We start from the raw sequence: 21,104 nt of genomic DNA on the forward strand, positions 1-21,104 counted from the left end.
TCTGTTTGGATTCACAATGACAAAAGTGGTGTCAACAGGATAAAAGTACCTCAAAGTATCCTCAACAGATGTGGATCATATTCTTGGATAGTGGTGTTTAGTCACTGATAAACTCCTCTCCTCTTCTCTCATCTTAATCACACTATAGGTTCAGTTGTTGGTTGATGGATACAAACTATCCAACCTATCCATCTCCAACCTCTGTTGCCAAATCAGCGAAACATTGCTGGTTAGACTGGATGGAAAGACTGTGTTCAGGTAACACTCACTTCCTCATTGCATGGGATGCCTAACAGAGTAAAACACAAAATAGAGAAAGGTTCATCATGTTTTTAGTCACTTCCTACAAAATGGTTCCTACAATTTATATTGTGTGTATGTATTTAAAATGTAAATTCATTAACTACTGTAAACATTGGGTAAAGTTGTTTTTATGAGTTGATTTTAAACATGACACCCCTTAATTGTATTCATCCGTATTCATTCATCCTTAAACTCAGCGTTGTCATGTGGATTTAGTCTATGCTGTCATTCTTTGAAATCCCCTTTACTTTAGTTCCAATATCGAGCTAATTATCTTGAAACAGGCCATACTATATTACTGACAAATCATTCATACATTTTCACCACTTTTGCAATTGTCTGAAGTGATGCACATGGGTTGCATATTACCGTTCAAGTGATGCACATTGTTTTTCTGTGTTGGTTGAATCTTGGGTGTTTCTCCTGCAATTCGAAGGAACCTGGAGTTTGAGGATGACCAGAAGAAACACCAGCAGAGCCAACTCCAAACACTGCGCTCAGCACACCAGGATATTGCTGAAATGATGTCTCACATCCACAGCACCTTCTCCAATGATGGGCCTGAGGTATGTGCTCTTTCTCCTTCACTACTGGCGTTATTCTTCCTGCACTGTTAGGAAATAGTTGGAACACTGTAACATGTATAAGATTATTATTTTGTGCTTCCTCTATGTGAGAAAATAATGTTTGTATGCTAGGTGTAGGCATAAGCCAACATGATAATGGTGCAAGATTTTTTAACTTGAAACTGTTAAGTAGTAGCTCAGCTCTTTTTCTGAAGGTGATGTTTAAAGTGGACCTATCATGCTATATTTGAATAATATAGTGTAGGACCATACCTATATAAGGCATATTTATACATTTTTTTTCTTCAAAATACCAAACAGATCATGCATTTTAGCCATGCCTCATTTCGCTCAATTTGAAAAATGTTAGCTCTGTTTTTGCAAGGGCTGATTCTGTGAGAACAGCACCATCTACAGGCCTGGCATATGTACTACAGCGTCTCCAGCGCTTTCGAACGGCAATGGCCGTGGCTGTCTCCTCCTGATTGGTGGAGAGTTGGCCCAATAGCCGTAGCGCCACTGTGCTGACGTCAGGACAGTGTTCAAATCTGGATCAGTTTTTATCAGACCCTTTTTTACAGATTTGGGTATGGAGGAAAATAGAGAGGGTTGTGTTTTCTGACACTTGGTGAGTTCCCTGGAACACCGGGGACACATATTCATGTATAAAAGACGTACAAAAGTGCATTTTGCATGATAGGTCCCCTTTAAATCAACATAACATTTTGAAAAATGTTAAAAATGTTTTCATGAAAACTCAATGACAACAAGCAAGAGAGCAAACACTGCATTCTGCCTCTTTATCATTAAGTCAAATCTCTTTCTGTTCGTATCGACAGCGAGACATGTTTTCAATGTTTTATTTGATATCATGTACAGCAAACATACAAATGTGCAGTCCCATGTCATGTGTGTATGTTTGTACCATGGTGTTTAAGGTCGAGGAGCACTGGGCGATCTATACAGAGAAGGTGAATCACATGGTAGAAGAAGCTCTAAGGAGCAACATCAAGAACTCCATGAAGAAGCTCTCCAGGGCCATCAATGGAGACAACAAGACCTCACCTAATCCCTTGTTCAAAGTCATGGTAGCAATGCGCCAGGCAACTCCCACAAGTACACCGAAGGTACCATCAAACCCCTATTTATCTGTTTAAGTGCTATGGAAAATATCAAAATGTATGTTGGGGTAGTTCTCTTGATGCTGACCTGCGTGTGTTTTGACAGGTCGAGATCTCCCCTACGCTCGCAAAGCTCGCTCAGATTGTGAACATTATGCCTCAGCTCATCAACACCATCTCAGAATTTAAACGACTGTCTGAAGTTCTCTCCGGCAAGCAGTCAGAGGGGAATCCCATACACATCAACATAGGTTAGAGCAACGTTTTTGCAATGTCCAAGAAGAGTACCACTGTGAATATCTGATCTGTTTTTACTGTGTGCTGAGAATAATGTAGACCCGAAAGTGCTTCTTCTCCCGTCTCCGTTGTCACCCTTGCCATCAACCCTTTAGAGCAAGACGAGGAGATAAAGAAGATTCAGGCTGCAGTTGCCACGGGGATGACAGCCAATGCCAGCAACCTGCAGATCTATCTAAAGACGTGGGACAGATACAGGGATATCTGGGAGAACAATCAGGATTCCTTTATACAACGCTACAAGAGACTAAACCCACCAGTCACTACTTTTGATGCTGATATACACAGGCAGGAACATCCTTCTTTGATTGTTCATTTCTATGCATCTTTTGATACTCCAAGCATTGGACTACATTGTGAGTTGTGACTTGTTTTACCCCCAGGTACACAGAGAAGGCCAACAGTGTTCAGCAGGAAGAGACGGTGTTGACCATCCGGTTTGTCATGCTGGACTGTTCCCCTCTCAAGTCCTCCTTGGCGCAGCTCTGCAGCCTGTGGCAAACCAAGTTCACTCAGCTGCTCAGCGACATGGCGAGCACCCGCCTCAAAGAACTTCATGGCTCCATGCAAGACAATGCCAACAGGTGGGGAGTCAATGGAGAGGAGTTTATATTTTAGATTTGTATGTGATTATTACAGAGAGTAGCGATGACAGGTGAAGAGGGAGAGAGATCTAACAAGTCCTTTGCATAACTATTTATTGATTTAACCTTCAGTGTTGTTTTCAGTCATTAAGGGAAGATCAGAATCCGGTTAATTGCGTAGTCGTTTTTCACATACAAGGACTCGATGTATTGTATTGGTGCAAAACGTAAACCTAGTAGGACCAATTTAAAATCAAATCAAGAAAAGTAAATATAGAATAGGTAAGAAATGAAACAACAATGAAACAGAACAAAACATATGTATGAAAATAAATAATATAGAATCCCAAGGGGGAAATGTTGATCCTGTAAACATTTGGAAAATATATACTGTGCTTAAAGTGGTATGATTCTTTGTTTTGATTATTTCTATATGTGTGTTTAGGCTGAAAAAACCTCCTCAGACACTGGCAGAGCTCAGTGGGAACATGAAGCTGTTGGAGACTCTTCAGGGCAACCTGGCCAAGACAGAGGCTCAGATTCCTCTCATCCACGAACAGTTTGCTATCCTGGACAAATACGAGGTCCCAGTGGAACAGGCTGTAAGCACATTGCCTGATAAAGAGAGAAAGGACTAAGAAAAGTGTATAGTGTTAACCTCCCCTGAAGTAAAACAATGACATCTGTTGGATTTGTGTACACAGACACTTAAGGGTTTCAGCCAAATACAGACATTGTAAAAACTCTTCTCTGATAGTACTGCAGATTGTCATACAAACGAACACTACATTTGTTGGTGACCCACAGGTGCAGGAGTTGCATGAGGTGCTGAACGAGGACTGGGTGTGGTTCCAGCAGGTGTTGATTGACAGTGACATCCTGCTGCAGAAGGACAAGGAGAAGTTTAAGAACACCCTCCTCCTCTCCTCTGAGGAGTTCAAGAAGAAGACCCAGAGCACTATGGAGGAGTTCAACAGCACAGGTCACACACACGCACACACACTCTTACTCCCTCTTTTAACACACATATATGATATAGCTGAAAGGTAGTATTCAGTAGGCATTGTATAATAGTGTGTGGACATTTCAATCTGTGTGTTTTTCTGTTTTTGTATGCTTTTTCATGGGTTATTGATCTCATTTCATTTACATTTTTCATATCCAGGTCCATTTGACAGTTCCCTCAGCACGGAGTTTGCCTTAAACAAAGTAGCCGAGCATCACAGCCAACTGGAGGCTCTGAAACAGGAAGAGATCACCCTCATTCAAGGGCTGAACTTCTTTAAAATGGAACAGCCCCCCTCCAAGAAGATCCGGGCGCTCGAAAAGGCAAAGCACTTACCTCATAGCCCTTATATACTTATAAACAAGCTTATACAGTTCTGTGGGAATTGTGTGGTTGAGATAAACTGGCTTAGCATAAGTGAGTTAGCATTCTTTAGACGGTAATTGATAGTACAGTATATGCTCTTTTTCAGGACATGACTTAGACGGGTTTATAAATTCAGACCTAGGATGTTGCCATTAAAGGAATTTTGCAAATGCAGGGCCGCTGTACAATAGCTGCCCACTGCTCCTAGTACTAGACTCCTGGTACTAGGATGGGTTAGAATATTAGTATTATAATTATGTACATGATTATATATCGACCGTTTGTGTGTTTAAATGGTTTGTACAGGACATAGAACACCTGCAGCAGGTCTGGGAGATCACAAAGGAGTGGAACGCCAACTGGAACATCTGGAAGGTCGGTCAGTTTGCCACCCTGCGGACGGAGAACATGGAGAGCACAGCGCAGGACATGTTCAAAACACTCAACAAACTCCAGAGAGAACTAAAGGTCAGTCCTGCAGATGAGCTACTACACTCACGGTTTAGCTATAATATATAATCTGTGTCAGTTTAGACATTTACGTTACTGGACTCATGCCCAAACAATACATTAATCAGTACTATACTATCTAGAAGCTGGACATTGTTTATGGTCTCACTTCAAAGGAAACTGAATAATGTCACAATGAACAGACTCCTTTTACAATGACAGCTAAAACATTATATGCCCTGCTCTCAGGACACACTGCATGTGATGAAAATATCGTCAAAATGCAGCAGTTCTAACATAAATATTACACAGTAGAGACGACCTGATCTTTGTCTCCCTGCAGGATAAGGAGTGGAACATTGTGGATTTCACCAAGAATAAAATAGACCAGTTTAAGAGGATCATCCCTCTCATTGCTGATCTGAGGAACCCAGCCATGAGAGACAGGTATTGACTTAAAGAATCTACATGTGTTTCCTTGTCATTAGAGTATAGGTCGGAACTATTGTTTTGTTTGTGAAGTGTCTTACCTGGGAGGTGGTAGCTTTCTTTACTTTTCACTTTACTTTCATTTGCTGACTTACTGGGCAAATGTAAACTCACACTCAGGACAAACCCTGCTCTCAATGCCACCTTTCTTTCAGGCACTGGAAGCAGATCTGCGACGAGCTGCAGTGCTCCTTTGACCAAACCAGCACTGCATTCACCCTGGATAAGATCATATCTCTGGGCCTGGACAGGTATACTGAGAAGATCTGTGAGATCTCTGGAGCCTCCAGCAAGGAACTCTCCATAGAACAGGTCCAGTCACTTCCTCTAGTCTACACTGATGCTCAGTGGGCAGATGTGTAGCTTCTCTCGCCTCTGTTCATTGTACCCATGAAAAAAATCTCATAAATATCTTTCTTAACAGGGTATCATATTATTCTAGTCTGTATACATACTTCCAAAGTACAAGACTACAAAGAATGATTGTATAAAAAGACAATTGAGAAACATTTTTAGATTTATGTTGAAAAATGAAAAGATTCTAAAGGACCTCTGTGTGTGTCCTGTATGCTAACATTACTCTTTGTGTTTGATCATTAAGAGCCTGGAGGACATTATCAAGACCTGGACGGACACACTCTTGGACATCACACCTTACAAAGACAAAGGCCACTTTCGGCTGATGTGAGAAAGCAAGCCTTGAACGCTTAAAGCAGCTGTTACTGTAACCCAGGCTGATGCACTCCATTTATATAATGGGGATAGATTTGTGTCTTCATGATGTCTTATTGACATGCATCATTAGATCCCACAGCTCAGTACAACTGCCATCTGGTGATGTATCAATCTAGCGTTTACAGTAATGCCTCTGTAGCATGGCTGTATAGTGGGAGAGCATATGTGACATTGATGCCAGAATGATGCATCTTTTAACAGCCTTGTTGGAGAAGTCAGAATGAAATGGGAGTTGGTTTGTCGTTAGAGAAGAGAAGGAAGAATGACAGCCTGGCTGGTGGAAGCAGGACAGCAGAGGCCATCTGTTGCATACACAAATGAATCTAGTCAGATCTCAGACACAGTTTTATTAGCAACCAAAGAAATTGCCACTGATTTGAAGGAGGGGGGAAGACTACTGTCTGCCACTTGCCCACAGTTAAAAACATGAAACTGTGAGGTTGTAATGCGAAAAGAGAAAATGAAGGATATGTGAAAGGTACTGAAAATTAAACCTACTAAACGTGTACTGGATAGATTACTTTTTTATTTACCAAAAGTCTGAACCAAACCTAATGAAATATGACTAATGCTGGAGTATTCCTTTTGAGCACAGTATTATTATTAAAAAAACCTAATGACAATCAAGTTACTGAGAAACTGCATTACATCCACCTTAACTGTACCTTGTACATAATAAACTTAATTCCTGCTCTTTCACCATTGGAATCCATCTCAAGCGATCTTCAGCAACCATAATTCTCCCTCTTGGTCTCTCCCAGGGGCACAGAGGAGGTTTTCCAGGCCTTGGATGACAACATGGTCATTCTGTCAACAATGAAAGCTTCTCGCTTTGTCAAAGCCTTCGAGCGGGAGGTGGACAGCTGGGAGCGGCGGCTGTCACAGGTGCTGGAAGTCATCGAGATGATCCTCACGGTGCAGCGTCAGTGGATTTATCTGGAGGTTTGGGAAGCACTCACATACTCTACTGTGTTAAATGATTCATTCATTTCCAGGGGTATTCCCATCATCTGTCAAAGCACACATTTATCATCTGTTGTGGTCTTATTGGAGAGTTTGAGCACTCTTTCTCTGTCTCTCCTCGCTCCAGAACATTTTCCAAGGTAAGGACATCAGGGAGCAGCTGCCTTGTGAGTGTGAAGAGTTCGAAGAGGTTAGTTCTAGTTGGGAGACCATCATGGGCCGACTCCACGAGGATAACAACGCCTTGCAGGGGACACACCACGCCGGTACGACAACATGGACATGGATTCACACCATCTGACAGATAAATACAATTATATTTAGAACTGAGTCTTCAACTAGCTTTCCCTCTCTGGCTTCCAGGCTTGCCGGAGAAGCTGTCAGAGATGAGTGTGAAGCTGGAGGAGATCCAGAAGGCCCTGGACATGTACCTGGAGACCAAGAGGCAGATCTTCCCCCGATTTTACTTCCTGTCCAACGATGATTTACTGGAGATCCTGGGGCAGTCACAGAACCCAGAAGCCATGCAGCCCCACATGAAGAAGTGTTTCGACAACATCAAGAGCCTGAAGATTGACAAGGCAGGGATCACAAAGATAATGGCAACATACACATACATACTTATTCTAAGAAAGATTCATTTAAGGCCATTAAGTCGCAGTTAGATTTACACTGCCTGTGTTTATTAACATCTTCACTTTGGTACAAAATCTAAGAAGGCTTTTATGTAAGCTAAATTATTATTTGTATGGAAATTGTTTAATTGTCAAGCATATTTAAAAGGCTTGGTTATTGTCAATGTGTTCTTACTGTACGCTTAGTATTCCCTTTGCATGAGGAGGAAATATGAGTTAAAAATACTTATTCTACACATATTTTTAAGATGAGATTATTAAATGCACGATGGTTTGTTATATCATGTTGCATTGCCCTCAGACAAAAAAAAACGCTGTTCCGGTGCTATGTGCCTAGTTATTTTTAATCTTAGAAAAAACCATTATTATATTATTATTTAACAGAATCTCCATTCTGCCATTCTGTGTGTGTGTGTGTGTTTCTTCTATAGACAAATAAACCACTGGCCGTCGGGATGTCTTCTGCTGATGGGGAGTTTATCAGCTTCTTCGCAACAGTATATCTGGACAAACCTGTGGAGGTACAGCAGTGATGATCAATGCCATGATCGTGTTGATATGAGTGTTCTGTTGATAGATGTGTAGTCATGATAGCATCGGTGCTAATGTGTACAATACAGAGAGTTGTGAGAGATGTCAGCACCATTTTGTTTTGTGGTTATGCAGGTTTGGCTGTGTGATATTGAGTTAAGCATGCGTGATACACTAAAGGATTATCTGAGCGGCTGCCTTGTGTCTCTGAAGAAGATGTCAGGACAGAGAGACAAATGGGTCAGAGATTGGCCGGGACAGGTACATTTTTCTTTGTCTTTTCTCTCTATAACTGCCCATTGTGGTTTTGCAAATTCACCCATCTGACATCCTGACAGACTGACACTAATTCAGTGACATGCTCTTGATTCACTAAATTGAAAAGCTGTGTCTTATAGTGATTTACTAATCCAAGTTCCTTCTAAACTCCATTTAACCTTTCTCTATGTGTATCAACAGGAACAAAGCTTTACATTCAAAAGTAATTAAGCGTGTATTCTTCCTATAATTGTAGATGCTGATCACAGCCAGTCAGATCCAGTGGACCATCGATGTCACTAAAGCGCTCTTCACCTGCAAGGAGAGGGGTGACAAATCGTCCCTTAAATCCATGAAGAAGAAACAGGTTAACTCTTTGTTGCTAGAATCATTTAGAGTGAACTGACTGTGATGATCTTTCCATCCAACAAGATGAAAGTTCTGTACTACCGTAGCATGTAAAATGTGTTTTGATACGGTTAGAGATTTATTTTCAATATGTTTAAACCATCCTTTTGAGTTCCATCGATAGCCAATATAATCATTTAAAGAAGAGAAAAGGATTCCAGTAAACTTCTGAGCCTTTGCCATAACTGTTTTCAGGTCTCAATGCTTCACTGCTATTCAGAGCTCATCCGTGGCAACCTGTCCAAAGTCCTCCGTCTGAAGATCGTAGCGCTGGTCACAGTGGAGGTTCATGCTCGGGATGTCATTGATAAACTGGCCAAGACAGGCTGCAATGACGTTAATGCCTTTGAGTGGCTCTCTCAGCTGCGACTCTACTGGGACAAGGTATGCTCCAAGAAGTGCAAGAGCAGGAAACGGTGTGGAGAAAAAGACATACAAAAACTTGTATCCATGATTTACACATTTCAAAGCGGAATGCAATACTTTAATGGTGGGTATGGGTTTAGAAAAGTATTGTTTCTGTCAACCTCTTTTATGGCAGTTAAAGGTATACTTTAAAACACTTTTACCCAAACATATCCCCTCAATCTTTCACACTTTACTCATTATTTTCAGCATTTCCCGCTCTCTATCACTCTCTGTGCTGGCTGTCTAATAGCAGCAAAAGATCATTTTTGCTTCGATCAGCTAAGTTGGAAATAAAAGAAAACATCCACTGAACTTGCATTTTCAAATGTTTTTTATCTTCCCAATAGGAATCCGAAGACTGCATAATCCGACAGACTAACACACGTTTCAAGTACGGCTACGAGTACCTGGGCAACTCCGGACGCCTCGTCATCACTCCACTGACTGACAGGTAGCCATCAATCATTCAGTCAATTAGTGCACCAACCAACACGTGCAACAGCACATCAATCAGTCACACTTCAGTTTTATGTGTGTACTTAAATATTAAGTGATTAGGATTGTTACTGTAGTGTAATCACTTGATTATATTATATACCTTAGTGCATTTACAGATAAAAGGACAATGCACATTTGAATGTGAATTGTCTTAACAGTACTGTAGATTCATAATTGCAATAAAGGTCTTTTTTTCAATGTTTTGATATATGCTTATTACATTTTTTAATTATTGCTTGAAATGAAAATATCTGATCATATTTGCTTGTATCTAGATATTTATTTTTACTATAATTATCTGTAGAGCCAACGTCTGTTTTTACATGTTTTTCTGTGTCCAGGTGTTACATGACCCTGACCACAGCCCTCCATCTGCACCGGGGGGGCTCTCCTAAAGGCCCTGCGGGGACTGGGAAGACAGAGACAGTGAAGGACTTGGGCAAAGCTCTCGGCATGTATGTCATTGTAGTCAACTGCTCTGAAGGACTGGACTACAATCCATGGGACGCATGTTCTCTGGACTGGCACAGGTAGGAACAATGGATTTGAAACTACATGTGTTTTTGGATCAATGTGTGATTTGTATGTATTTTATTGTGTCAACACTAAATAGACAGGAGCATGGGGGTGCTTTGATGAGTTCAACAGAATCAACATTGAGGTGTTGTCGGTAGTGGCTCAGCAGATCCTCTTCATCCTGTCTGCCCTCTCAGCCGGACAAACAAAGTTCCATTTTGAAGGACATCACATACGCCTGGTCTGGTCATGTGGTATCTTTATCACCATGAATCCTGGTAGGTCAACACAAACGCCCAAAAGCATACATTACGTTGCAAAAGTGGTTTAAGCATTTTCCAGAGGATACATTGCTCTTTCAGGGTTTATTATTATAATAATAATTAATTGCATTTATTTTAGCTCTTTGACAAGTGCTCAAAGCGCTTTACATTACATATTACATATATTACACATGGAATACATCAATACTGTGGACAATACCCAAGGACACAACAGCATGTTGACTGCAGTGGCTGCTCCCCTGATCTGAGGATCAGCGCACTAGCCCACAGCCGCCCCTTTATAATCTTTTTTGTTCTGTCTGTTTTTCCCTAGGTTACGCTGGTCGTTCCGAGCTCCCAGATAACCTCAAGGCCATGTTCAGACCCATCTCCATGGTGGTGCCAGACTCAACTCTAATCGCTGAGATCATTCTGTTTGGAGAAGGCTTCAACAACTGCAAGGTACTGAAACTTAAGGACTTTTATACTCGTATTATGCTGGGGGAAAAACTGGTATCTGTGTCTTTCTATATGTTAACATGCACACTAATAGCATGGTTTTTCATCGGATTTTCATCGGAGTATCCTGATAGTGTGTTGCGAAGTAAATAATACCCTGATTTCAGAAATGTGCATAGTATACGTTTCCCAGGATAATACTATTACACACTACATGTGTGCATGTACAGTAAATGTACTCATTGTAACCAGGATTAGTCTGGTGGTTTCAGGCCACAATTTAGAGTCACAATTTATTCAGGAGCATGGAAATATGGCATTACTCTGTAACTATAAGAAAACCCTACAACCCTCTCACTTCTCAATAACAACAGATAGTATAGTGTATGTATCTGTTTAATGAATTCAGTCTGCGTGCTATTTTCGCCCTGTACACAGCTCATAATCGCACCGATTTCTAAAGAATATCATCGAATTATCACAGCCTTAATGAAACATTCCCGCTTCTTTTATGTGAAGAGCTCAGGCAATCAGCACATGAGATTGAGTTCTTCTACACTGATAGAGATGCAATATCATCAAATCAATCTGATGGATTCATTAGAAATGAGTTATCAGTGTACGTGCCATTAATAATAATCTTGTTGTAAAATCAGAACGACTGTAGCTTCAGCTGAACATGATCAGTGGTGGGCGTGGATGTTTCTGTTACTCTGAGTCACCTTTGTTTTCTGCCTTTGTCCTCGTAGCTGCTGGCTAAGAAGGTGTTCACGCTGTACTCCCTGGCAGTGCAGCAGCTGTCCCAACAGGACCACTATGATTTTGGCCTGCGTGCCCTCACCTCCTTGCTCCGCTATGCTGGACAGAAGAGACGCTTTTGCGGCAACGTTCCTGATGAAGAAGTAGGTCTTTCTTTGTCACGCTCACTTTCTACAACAAACCTGTCTAATGGTCTGAATTAGTCAAATCAAATGGCCTTCTCCCAGATGTAAAGTTAGTGCAACTCCATGGCGGATCAAGAAGTAAGTAGGTAGATGCTGTAACTACATCATCTATCGACACCTTTTACTACAATGTGAAATTATACGAAACAATGATCTATTAATTCAACCAAACTAACAACTGTCCTCCCGTTCAAATGAACTAACATTTCCATTATAGTTGTAATTATGTTCTCTGTCCACAGATCCTACTGATGGCGATGAAAGACATGAACATTGCTAAGCTGACTTCTGCTGACGTGCCGCTGTTCAATGGAATCACCCAGGACCTGTTTCCTGCTGTGGAAACACCCGTCATAGATTATGGCAAGGTCAGTCAGCAGTCCAGATCAGCTCTCGCAGAAAATTAGTGTTTGGTAAGGTTTGCTTTGAGAGCACAGTCATAAACTGCATAAGAAACAAAAATCATCAACTTGACTCGGTACATCGTGGTCCATATGTCATCATTTTCTGTACAATATCACTCTGGGTGTCACCATCATCTGTCTATCTTTTTCTGTGATTGTGTTGCAGCTCAGGGAGGCTATAGAGGCGGAGCTTCGTCAGAGCGGTTTGCAGGTGAATGCTTTCACCTTGACCAAGGTCATCCAACTTTATGAGACCAAAAACTCTCGACACTCCACCATGCTGGTGGGCAAGACAGGCAGCGGTAAGAGTGTGACCTGGAGGACTCTGCAGAAGGCCCTCACCACCCTGCATCAAAAAGGAGTGCCTGACTATGAGCTGGTCCAGGTGGGTGTGGATGGACAAGAACACGCTGTCATTTACCGCTTCTTAAAACTAAAAAGAACGTTTTAGGGTCACAAAACAAGTCAACAGCCATTTAGAATGACAGACATGTTTTCTTCCTGCTTCTCTTTCTAGCCTTACATTTCATCTCGCTCTCTTTCTACCTATTTCTCTTTATTTTTACCTCTTGTTCTCTATTTCCCCCTTGTGCTTTTTGCATATCTATTTCTGGTGCCTCACCTCTCTCTGGCTCTCATTATCTCTCTCTCTCTGTTCCTCTTTACTGCCTGTCTCCACAGAGATACTCTACCTTCTATTTCTGATTGTGTTTCACCTACATGCTCATGCAAATGAAAGTAGGCACACACACACACAATACACACACAATACACACACAAGCACTACACAAAAAGTGTTTCTTAAAATGTTACTAAAATGAATCTAGGTTTGTGATATCTTTACCCTGATCAATTCAGGCGCTAAAATATAAAACAAATGTCCATGAAAGCTACTGATCTCATTTGTCAGCTGACATCAGTCATTATAATCTGCCATAATATTGCTCTTTTTGTTTATCATTTGTCTTTTATGCCTTGGTCCCTGTGATACAGGACTATCCTCTGAACCCCAAGGCCCTGAGTCTGGGAGAGCTGTATGGAGAAAACGACCTCTCCACCAACGAGTGGTCTGATGGAGTTCTGTCTTCACTCATGAGATCAGCATGCGCAGGTGCTGACACTAAAACACACATTGCTGTTCATGCAAACACATGTTTAAACTGAACATCAAATGAAATCCTTATATTGTCTTATAGAGTTTTGTCAACAAAGTCAAATTCCACTTGCTTTTAGAGTGGTAATACTATACATAAAAAAATGGTAGTGTTAAAAAATGTGGTTTTCCATGTCACTCATAATTTGAATGTCAATACTTTTCTTTAGATGAGAAACCAGATGAGAAGTGGATCATATTTGATGGGCCTGTTGACACACTGTGGATAGAGAGTATGAACTCTGTGATGGATGACAACAAGGTGCTCACACTCATCAATGGAGAGCGAATCTCCATGCCTGAACAGGTTCGAACAGAACCAACAAAAGATAACCAGCATGTTTGTTTACTTAACATGATTAGAAAGAGGAAGAAGCTTGAAGGGGAAACGTCTTACAAACTAATGACCTTCTTTGTTTAAATTGATTGTATAAAGTTAGATAAAGTTCCTAAATAGTTTTGTCCCAGGTGTCTCTGCTGTTTGAAGCGGAGAACCTAGCACAGGCCTCTCCAGCTACAGTGTCTCGCTGTGGGATGGTCTACAACGATTACACTGACCTGGGATGGAAGCCTTTTGTTCAGTCGTGGCTGGACAAGCGAAACAAGGTGCAGAGCATTACATCATAATAATGCACTGACTTTCTTTTAATGACATCCATTTCATTCCTTGTTTTCTGGACCCCTTATTGTTCCATTTATATCTACTGATCATTTGGGGCCTCATTTCTCCACAGGCTGAAGGGGTCCATTTAAAGCGCTTGTTTGAGAAATACACGGAGAGCACACTGAACTTTAAGAAGACAAACTGCAAGGAGCTGATTTCCATCACTGAGCTGAACGGAGTAACCTCTCTCTGCCGCCTCTATGACTCCCTGGCCACACCCAGCAATGGGGTGAGACAAAGTGCAATCTGTAGCCTCCACTGCACACCCCTCTCATGGACAACCACTTTCCATCATAACTTAATATTCATGAAAAATGGCATTTGGTTTTAGACTCATAACTGAAAGAAAGCCTAAGCATGTGAGTAAGTAATATGTTTCTTCTCCCTCTCTCCAGGTGAATACTTCGGACACAGAAAACTTGGGTAGGATGGTGGAGCTTTGGTTCATCTTCTGCCTCATCTGGTCTGTCTGTGCATCTGTAGATGAAAATGGACGCAAGAGGATGGACAACTTCCTGCGGGAGATAGAGGGCACCTTCCCCATCAAGGTCCTCTATAGAGCATAATACTTGTTAACACACTTGTGACATACAAAATCAGTCAAACACTCAGCACTAGTTTGCTTACTTGGCCAGTGTTAAGTGTACTGTTAGCAATTTCCTCGGCTAAATTATGTTTTGCATAAAAAGGACAAGTAGGCTTGGGCAATGAGAGAAATAACCTATTCAATATTAATATAAACCCACAAGACAAAAAAGTTGAAACATGTGGGCAGAAAGCATAGCTTGTAAAAAAAAATAAGCATTGTTTTAGGTATAAGAGCTAGAATCTCATGGCGAAGAAACTAGAAACGTTAATACATAAGAATCAAAACGTATTAAAAAAGGAAAATCAAAAATGGAACCAGGGCATTGATGGGTGCCAACATAGTAATACAATAGCAAAGCATGACAATAAAGAGTAAAGAAATGTCATACAAGTATATGCATACAGATAACAATGTTATTTACTAAAACCGTATAATTAATAGTTAAAGATGAACCACTGTTAGCATAGATTACTCCAGAAGCCCATGTATATAAACATCCGAAAACAAATATACAAATAATAATTGTAACACAAAAATTAAATAACATACATAACCGTCTCTAAACTTGAATTGTAAACTCTTTCAGGACACGGTTTATGAGTACTATGTGGACACCAAGAACAAAACCTGGGCTTCCTTTGAAGAGAAACTGCCAAAGGGCTGGCGATACAATGCTAGGTAAGTGACCTGGTGGTCCTTTGTATCAGACATCAGCTGTCTGCCAACCCACTGAATATTACTCTTGAATCTGCATAAAGAAAGACGGTATAACCCTCCATGTCTGTTTCCATTCCTGCTGCAGTGCTCCATTCTATAAGATCATGGTTCCCACAGTGGACACAGTTCGCTACAACTTCCTGGCTAAGGCTCTGGTGATGGGTCGGTACCCAGTGCTACTCACCGGGCCCGTGGGCACTGGAAAAACCTCAGTGGCCCAGAGCATCCTGCACGGCTTGGATAACAAGTGGTCTTCCCTCACTGTCAACATGTCCTCACAGGTTAGTGCCTCTGCATTGCCTGTGTGTGTGTCTGTGTTATTCCCTATTCTTCTAACACTGTCAAAAACACAAGTCTATCTCCAAAGAAATGTGTTGTTTTTGGGTGACAACACATTTGGCTTCTTGTCTTTCCATGAATCTACCCCTTGCTTCTGTTTTTCTCATGAAAAGATGTGATCTTTTTACCCCAATATGCATTTATATGTATATGTATATTCCCCCCTCACTTGCAGCATGAGACACAGTCACATAGAGGTGTTTGAGTACAGGGGTGCTTGTGCAAATGTCTGTGTGAGTGAATGAAAGTGCCTCCATCCCACCACATCATGGCTTTGAATAGCCTCCATCTCAGCTTCACTGCAATTAGAGTCAGTGGACGACGTCATTGCTGAATAGCAGTGATGAAGGGATATTATGTAGGCACTCATTTCCACCACACTTTCACCACCATTATCACCAATTCGGGAGTGCTGTCCCCACCACTTTTCCCTCCACACTCTTCTGTGATACGTTTTGGTCAACCTTCACAAACACACTACTACTAGTAGTTGTGGTTGGTTTAGTTACGTTTCTTTCCTTATGTCATTACATTTGTTTGTATTTTAAAGAGTGTATTAAGCTACTCGTAATTGTATGTCAGTGAATGCATGACTGCTGCTTTCAGTGGACAGTTTATTGCTGCATTCAATATGTGTCAATAGCTCAAAACTCTCAAAAAGTATTGATATGAATGTCATAGCTACATTCCATTAAATTAATCCCACAATTGACTCATCAAAAGTGTCAAGATTTTGATAATACTAGGTAAGGTTTTATATTTACCCCCCTCATTCTGTCAGTCACATGAAGTATATTATACAGATACAACAATGTATTCCTTTTAGCCAACAAGCCAAGACACTGTCTCATTTGGTTAATAAACTAAAACACCTTCCTAAATACATAATTATACATGCATTTTCACAATAAACTGTATTTGTTCCCATTTCTGAATTACTGCATCTCTGTCTTTCTCTCTCTCTTTGTATCCATCCCTGTGCAGACCACCTCTAATAACATCCAGGCCATCGTGGAGAGCCGCATAGAGAAGAGAACCAAAGGCGTGTTTGTGCCAGCGGGGGGGAAGCGCCTGCTGTGTTTCCTGGACGACCTCAACATGCCAGCGCACGACCTCTTCGGCTCTCAGCCACCGCTGGAGCTGCTCCATCTCTGGATCGACTACGGCTTCTGGTACGACCGCCAGAAACAGACCTTAAAGTTTGTCAAGGTGAGTAATGGCATTTTTTGTGCTTAATTATTGTTCTTTCTCCGTGTGCGGGACATGACCTTTACATGTGTTGTATGTTTATTTCTTGAGTATGTTCTTCTGAGGCCAATACATGTGCTCTTTTCTGTTGTGTTTGTGTGTCTGCTGTGTTAGGACATGTTCTTGATGGCCTCTATGGGGCCCCCAGGTGGAGGGAGGACTCACATCTCTGGCCGCCTACAGAGTCGATTCAATCTCATCAATATGACCTTCCCTCATGTAAGTCCTACTGATAATTCATCTGACCTTTCCTTGTTAAGCACTGAGGAAAACGTTTGTTATGGAATAAGCAATATAATAAAAATACCCAGGAATCATATTGTGTAGTTTTGACCGTTTTCTCATTTAACTAAAAGAGACATGCACATATGTTGTCAATGTTTGTACATTTTAGCTGGTAAGTCTCCATCTGCCAGACATTTTATCATATCTTTTCTTATTTGTCTTTTATTGTGCATTTGTGTACTTCCATTGCTCACTCCCTCTCCAGCTCACCTCTTGTATCTTTTGAGTCTTTTTCAATTTTCTGGCATGCTTTCATCTCTGTTGTTGTGCTCCTTTTAACCTTTCCCAGCCCATCTTCATTTCATTCTATTTGTAGTGTTTTTTGTATTGCCTCAAGAGAACAAAATAGATTTGCTTTTGAAATTGGCTGAAGCAATATTGCATTCACGAAGCCAACACTTGAGTTGCCTCACCCTTGAATGTAAAAATGTGCTAACATGAAATGAATTTATTACATCCCTTATACAATTCCTCTTCTCTTCTTCTTTCTTTCACCAGTACAACTTTTAAATCCATGTATTTCATTGGCATTGGTGTTTAGTTAAAGAGATGCAACGATCTTAAACAGACCGTTCTTTCTCTGTGCAGGAGTCCCAGATTAGGCGGATCTATAGTACTATGATCAACCAAAAGCTCCAGGGCTTTAAGGAGGAGGTGAAGCCCATTGGAGAGATTCTGACTCAGGCCACCTTAGAGCTGTATTATGCTGTTTCAGCTCGATTCCTTCCAACTCCAGCCAAGATCCATTACCTCTTCAACCTCAGGGATATCTCTAAGGTACACGTTAGTACATTAAGATGGGTCCAATCGATACACGTGTACCCACATCACACACACACAGACACACATACATACATTACCTAAAATACTGTTTCACATTGGAAGAGAGTATCTTTGAAGTCAAATATTTCTGTAATTCTTCCACTTTGCTTAGAGTAATGCTTCTCTGTCTCCTTATTTCTCCCCTTTCTAGGTGTTTCAAGGTCTGCTTAGAGCTCATCCAGACTTCCATGATACTAAAAACAGCATCACTAGACTGTGGATCCATGAGTGCTTTAGGTAAGAAAGAAAATGTTTTACCTTTTCACATAATATTACATATTCACTATACTTCAAGCCTCATTATGAAAGTGATGTCATGCATATTTAGCCGAAAGCTGAGCCCTGGGATATATCAACTTTACATTAGGCAAACCATGCTGCTTTTTTAGGTGTTTATATTGGATAATATTTGTTGTTGATGTTTTGTTGTTGATTCCAGGGTTGTCTCAGACCGACTGGTGGATCACAGTGACTCTGAGGCATTTGTTGCTCTACTGGGGGAGAAACTGGGCTCCCTCTTTGACCTCACCTTCCACAGCATCTGCCCCAACAAACAACCGCCAATATTTGGTACATTAACCATTATGCACACAGCCATTTTAAACCAATGAGTGCAAACAAACTCTGACAGATACTTGATACCTGACTATTTCTGTGTGTGTGTCAGGTGATTTCATGAGTGACTCTCACGTGTATGAGGACCTAACGGACATGAAGGGTCTCAAGAAGTTCATGGAGACCCAGCTGGAGGACTACAGCCTGACTCCTGGCGTAGTGCCCATGAGCCTGGTGCTCTTCCGAGATGCTATTGAACACAGTGCGTCTGAAAACACAATAAGACACATCCACACACACTTTTATACACATTTAAAAAGACACACAGAAGACAGACACACACACAACATTCCCTCAATAGTCAATTCCCTCCATCCCATTATCAATCCCGTACATTACCACAGTCAATGTAAGAGGTCCTCATGTGCTGTTCTCTGATGTGTCTTTGCTGTGTTCACTGTTTGTCAGATTTATGATTCAGGCCTAGTTTGAAGCTCCTTTTGAAAGAACAGTGCATGAGGTGCAGCTCAAAGCTACCCTGCAGTGGAGAGAGAAGGCCTCTCAGCAGCAGGCTCTGCTCTCCACACACTGCTGTCAATCTGACACTTTACCCCACGCCACTGCAAATCAATAGCACTCCATTACTGCAGAAACAACATGGAGCAACACTAGTGTGTGTGGGTTGCGCTGGTTTGTCAGTGTGCAGGCATAACCAGGGACACTGAAGCTCCATAAAGTGATATGCTAATATTAGAACAGATTCCACACTATTCATAGGAAATGGAAATAGAAAAGTGTGTCACATAATGATATAGGTTTAAAAAAAAAAAAACTACAGAAATGATGATCTGGATAATTTCTTTGTTTTCTCTTCACAGTAACTCGCATTGTGCGTGTGATCAGGCAGCTCAGGGGCAACATGCTTCTTGTAGGTGTGGGGGGCTCCGGTAGACAGAGCCTGTCAAAGATGGCCGCCTACATCTGTGAATACCAGGTGTTCGAGGTGGAAGTCACCAAGCAATACCGGAAACAGGAGTTCAGAGAAGGTGAGATCAAAGAAACTACTTCTATATTTACAGATGTTTGAGATACATAATTATAACATGACGGTGTCCCCTTTTGTTGGAACATTGAAACAATAAATACTGAAACTAAAGAAGGACATTTAACAAGATCACAATGAGCATATGTTTTTGAATATTGAGTGTAACGCATGACAAATGTTAGTGCCTGGCTGAAATAGTAAAAATATTTTTGAATATATAATCTGTCTTTGGTCATTCAGTTCCTCACATCCCATCTTCAGTCATTATATATTGTTGATTTCTTTATCCTTTTTTTCAGACATAAAGAAGCTATACCGGTTGGCCGGTGTGGACAACAAGCCCACAGTCTTCCTGTTCAATGACACACAGATCGTGGACCAATCCTTCCTGGAGGATATCAATAACGTCCTGAGCTCTGGAGAGGTGCCTAACCTCTACAAACAGGACGAGTTTGTTGAGGTCTGTATTGTCTTCAAAATCTTTTGGATGAACTAAATGTTTAAACCAAACCTAGTGAAAAAAATTATCTTGGCTGTGGTTTGACATAAAATACTAGGAATGCAATAGCTCCATCAAACACCATCATTACAGTACATTCCCAGGAATTTGTTTTTACATTAAGATGCATTTGAATAGGGCAAAATCGTGTTTGGTCAAATCTAAATTCTGAATGTTTACAGTAACACACAGCCTCCAATATAATTGTAACTTGCCTACCGTAGGATCTTGTGCCTCTATAAATCATTAACGTTTATTTAAGAGATTTAGAGATCATTGATATTAATTCCTCAACACATGCCTGCACAACAAAATGCAGTTATAGCTTAGTCAATTTATCACATACAAAAAACACATGAAAAACAAAGGACAAATTTAAATAACGGCCATAAAAATCCACTTTGGCTGTTTGAGCATTAACCATCATCAATATAAACCTGTGTCCGCATCCTTTCTACCCAAAAGGGTGTCTCAAATAATTTGATACCTATTTCCAATTCTTAAAATATGTAATTGTTGCCTTTTAACCTCCAGGTGTGCAGTGCTCTGTCAGAGTCTGCCAGGAAAGACAAAGTGGTGGAGACTCCTGAGTCCTTGTTCAGTTACCTGATAGAGCGAGTCCGGAACAACCTGCACATCGTGCTCTGTATGAGCCCAGTGGGAGAGCCCTTCAGGTACATACAGGTTTCTCGCCGCACACTGTGTCTTAATCCTGCTGCACAATCTGTTTCTCCTTTATCTTTTTCTTCCCCTCTGTTTGAGGATCCTGTTAGCTCTTGTTGCTCAGGTTTATGGAACAGCATGAATCATGTTGCAATCCCAAAATGTCCCAGCTGTACATGCATTGTTGCCCTAACAACAAGTAACTTATATAAACAACGTTATTATTTTATTGGATCATTTTTACATTCTTACACACGACTAAATATTGGCACTCACAGTCATGTCTTCAACTCTCTCGCTAGACATGTTTTGCTATTATTT

General features: G+C 41.0%; 1 protein-coding gene across 1 annotated transcript in view; it reads left to right on the forward strand.

The window, feature by feature from the left end:
- The window catches only part of dnah2 (dynein, axonemal, heavy chain 2), a 162,815-nt gene that overhangs the window by 125,303 nt on the left and 16,408 nt on the right, over positions 1-21,104 (forward strand). The window contains 44 exon segments of the mRNA XM_034136540.1: positions 149-258; positions 740-869; positions 1,808-1,996; positions 2,097-2,241; positions 2,383-2,575; positions 2,671-2,871; positions 3,317-3,473; positions 3,679-3,853; positions 4,037-4,200; positions 4,550-4,711; positions 5,037-5,140; positions 5,338-5,494; positions 5,784-5,866; positions 6,679-6,859; positions 7,008-7,146; positions 7,244-7,461; positions 7,947-8,036; positions 8,182-8,307; positions 8,561-8,671; positions 8,908-9,096; positions 9,468-9,571; positions 9,960-10,111; positions 10,114-10,148; positions 10,232-10,412; positions 10,732-10,859; positions 11,606-11,758; positions 12,043-12,168; positions 12,371-12,589; positions 13,198-13,315; positions 13,528-13,664; positions 13,826-13,963; positions 14,092-14,250; positions 14,417-14,569; positions 15,197-15,288; positions 15,413-15,608; positions 16,651-16,875; positions 17,029-17,133; positions 17,788-17,976; positions 18,173-18,258; positions 18,461-18,591; positions 18,689-18,838; positions 19,455-19,622; positions 19,921-20,081; positions 20,655-20,794. Of these exon segments, the coding sequence (XP_033992431.1) occupies positions 149-258; positions 740-869; positions 1,808-1,996; positions 2,097-2,241; positions 2,383-2,575; positions 2,671-2,871; positions 3,317-3,473; positions 3,679-3,853; positions 4,037-4,200; positions 4,550-4,711; positions 5,037-5,140; positions 5,338-5,494; positions 5,784-5,866; positions 6,679-6,859; positions 7,008-7,146; positions 7,244-7,461; positions 7,947-8,036; positions 8,182-8,307; positions 8,561-8,671; positions 8,908-9,096; positions 9,468-9,571; positions 9,960-10,111; positions 10,114-10,148; positions 10,232-10,412; positions 10,732-10,859; positions 11,606-11,758; positions 12,043-12,168; positions 12,371-12,589; positions 13,198-13,315; positions 13,528-13,664; positions 13,826-13,963; positions 14,092-14,250; positions 14,417-14,569; positions 15,197-15,288; positions 15,413-15,608; positions 16,651-16,875; positions 17,029-17,133; positions 17,788-17,976; positions 18,173-18,258; positions 18,461-18,591; positions 18,689-18,838; positions 19,455-19,622; positions 19,921-20,081; positions 20,655-20,794 (6,470 nt within the window).

Source organism: Trematomus bernacchii, unplaced genomic scaffold (assembly GCF_902827165.1).
Source record: "Trematomus bernacchii unplaced genomic scaffold, fTreBer1.1, whole genome shotgun sequence".
NCBI lineage: Eukaryota > Metazoa > Chordata > Actinopteri > Perciformes > Nototheniidae > Trematomus > Trematomus bernacchii.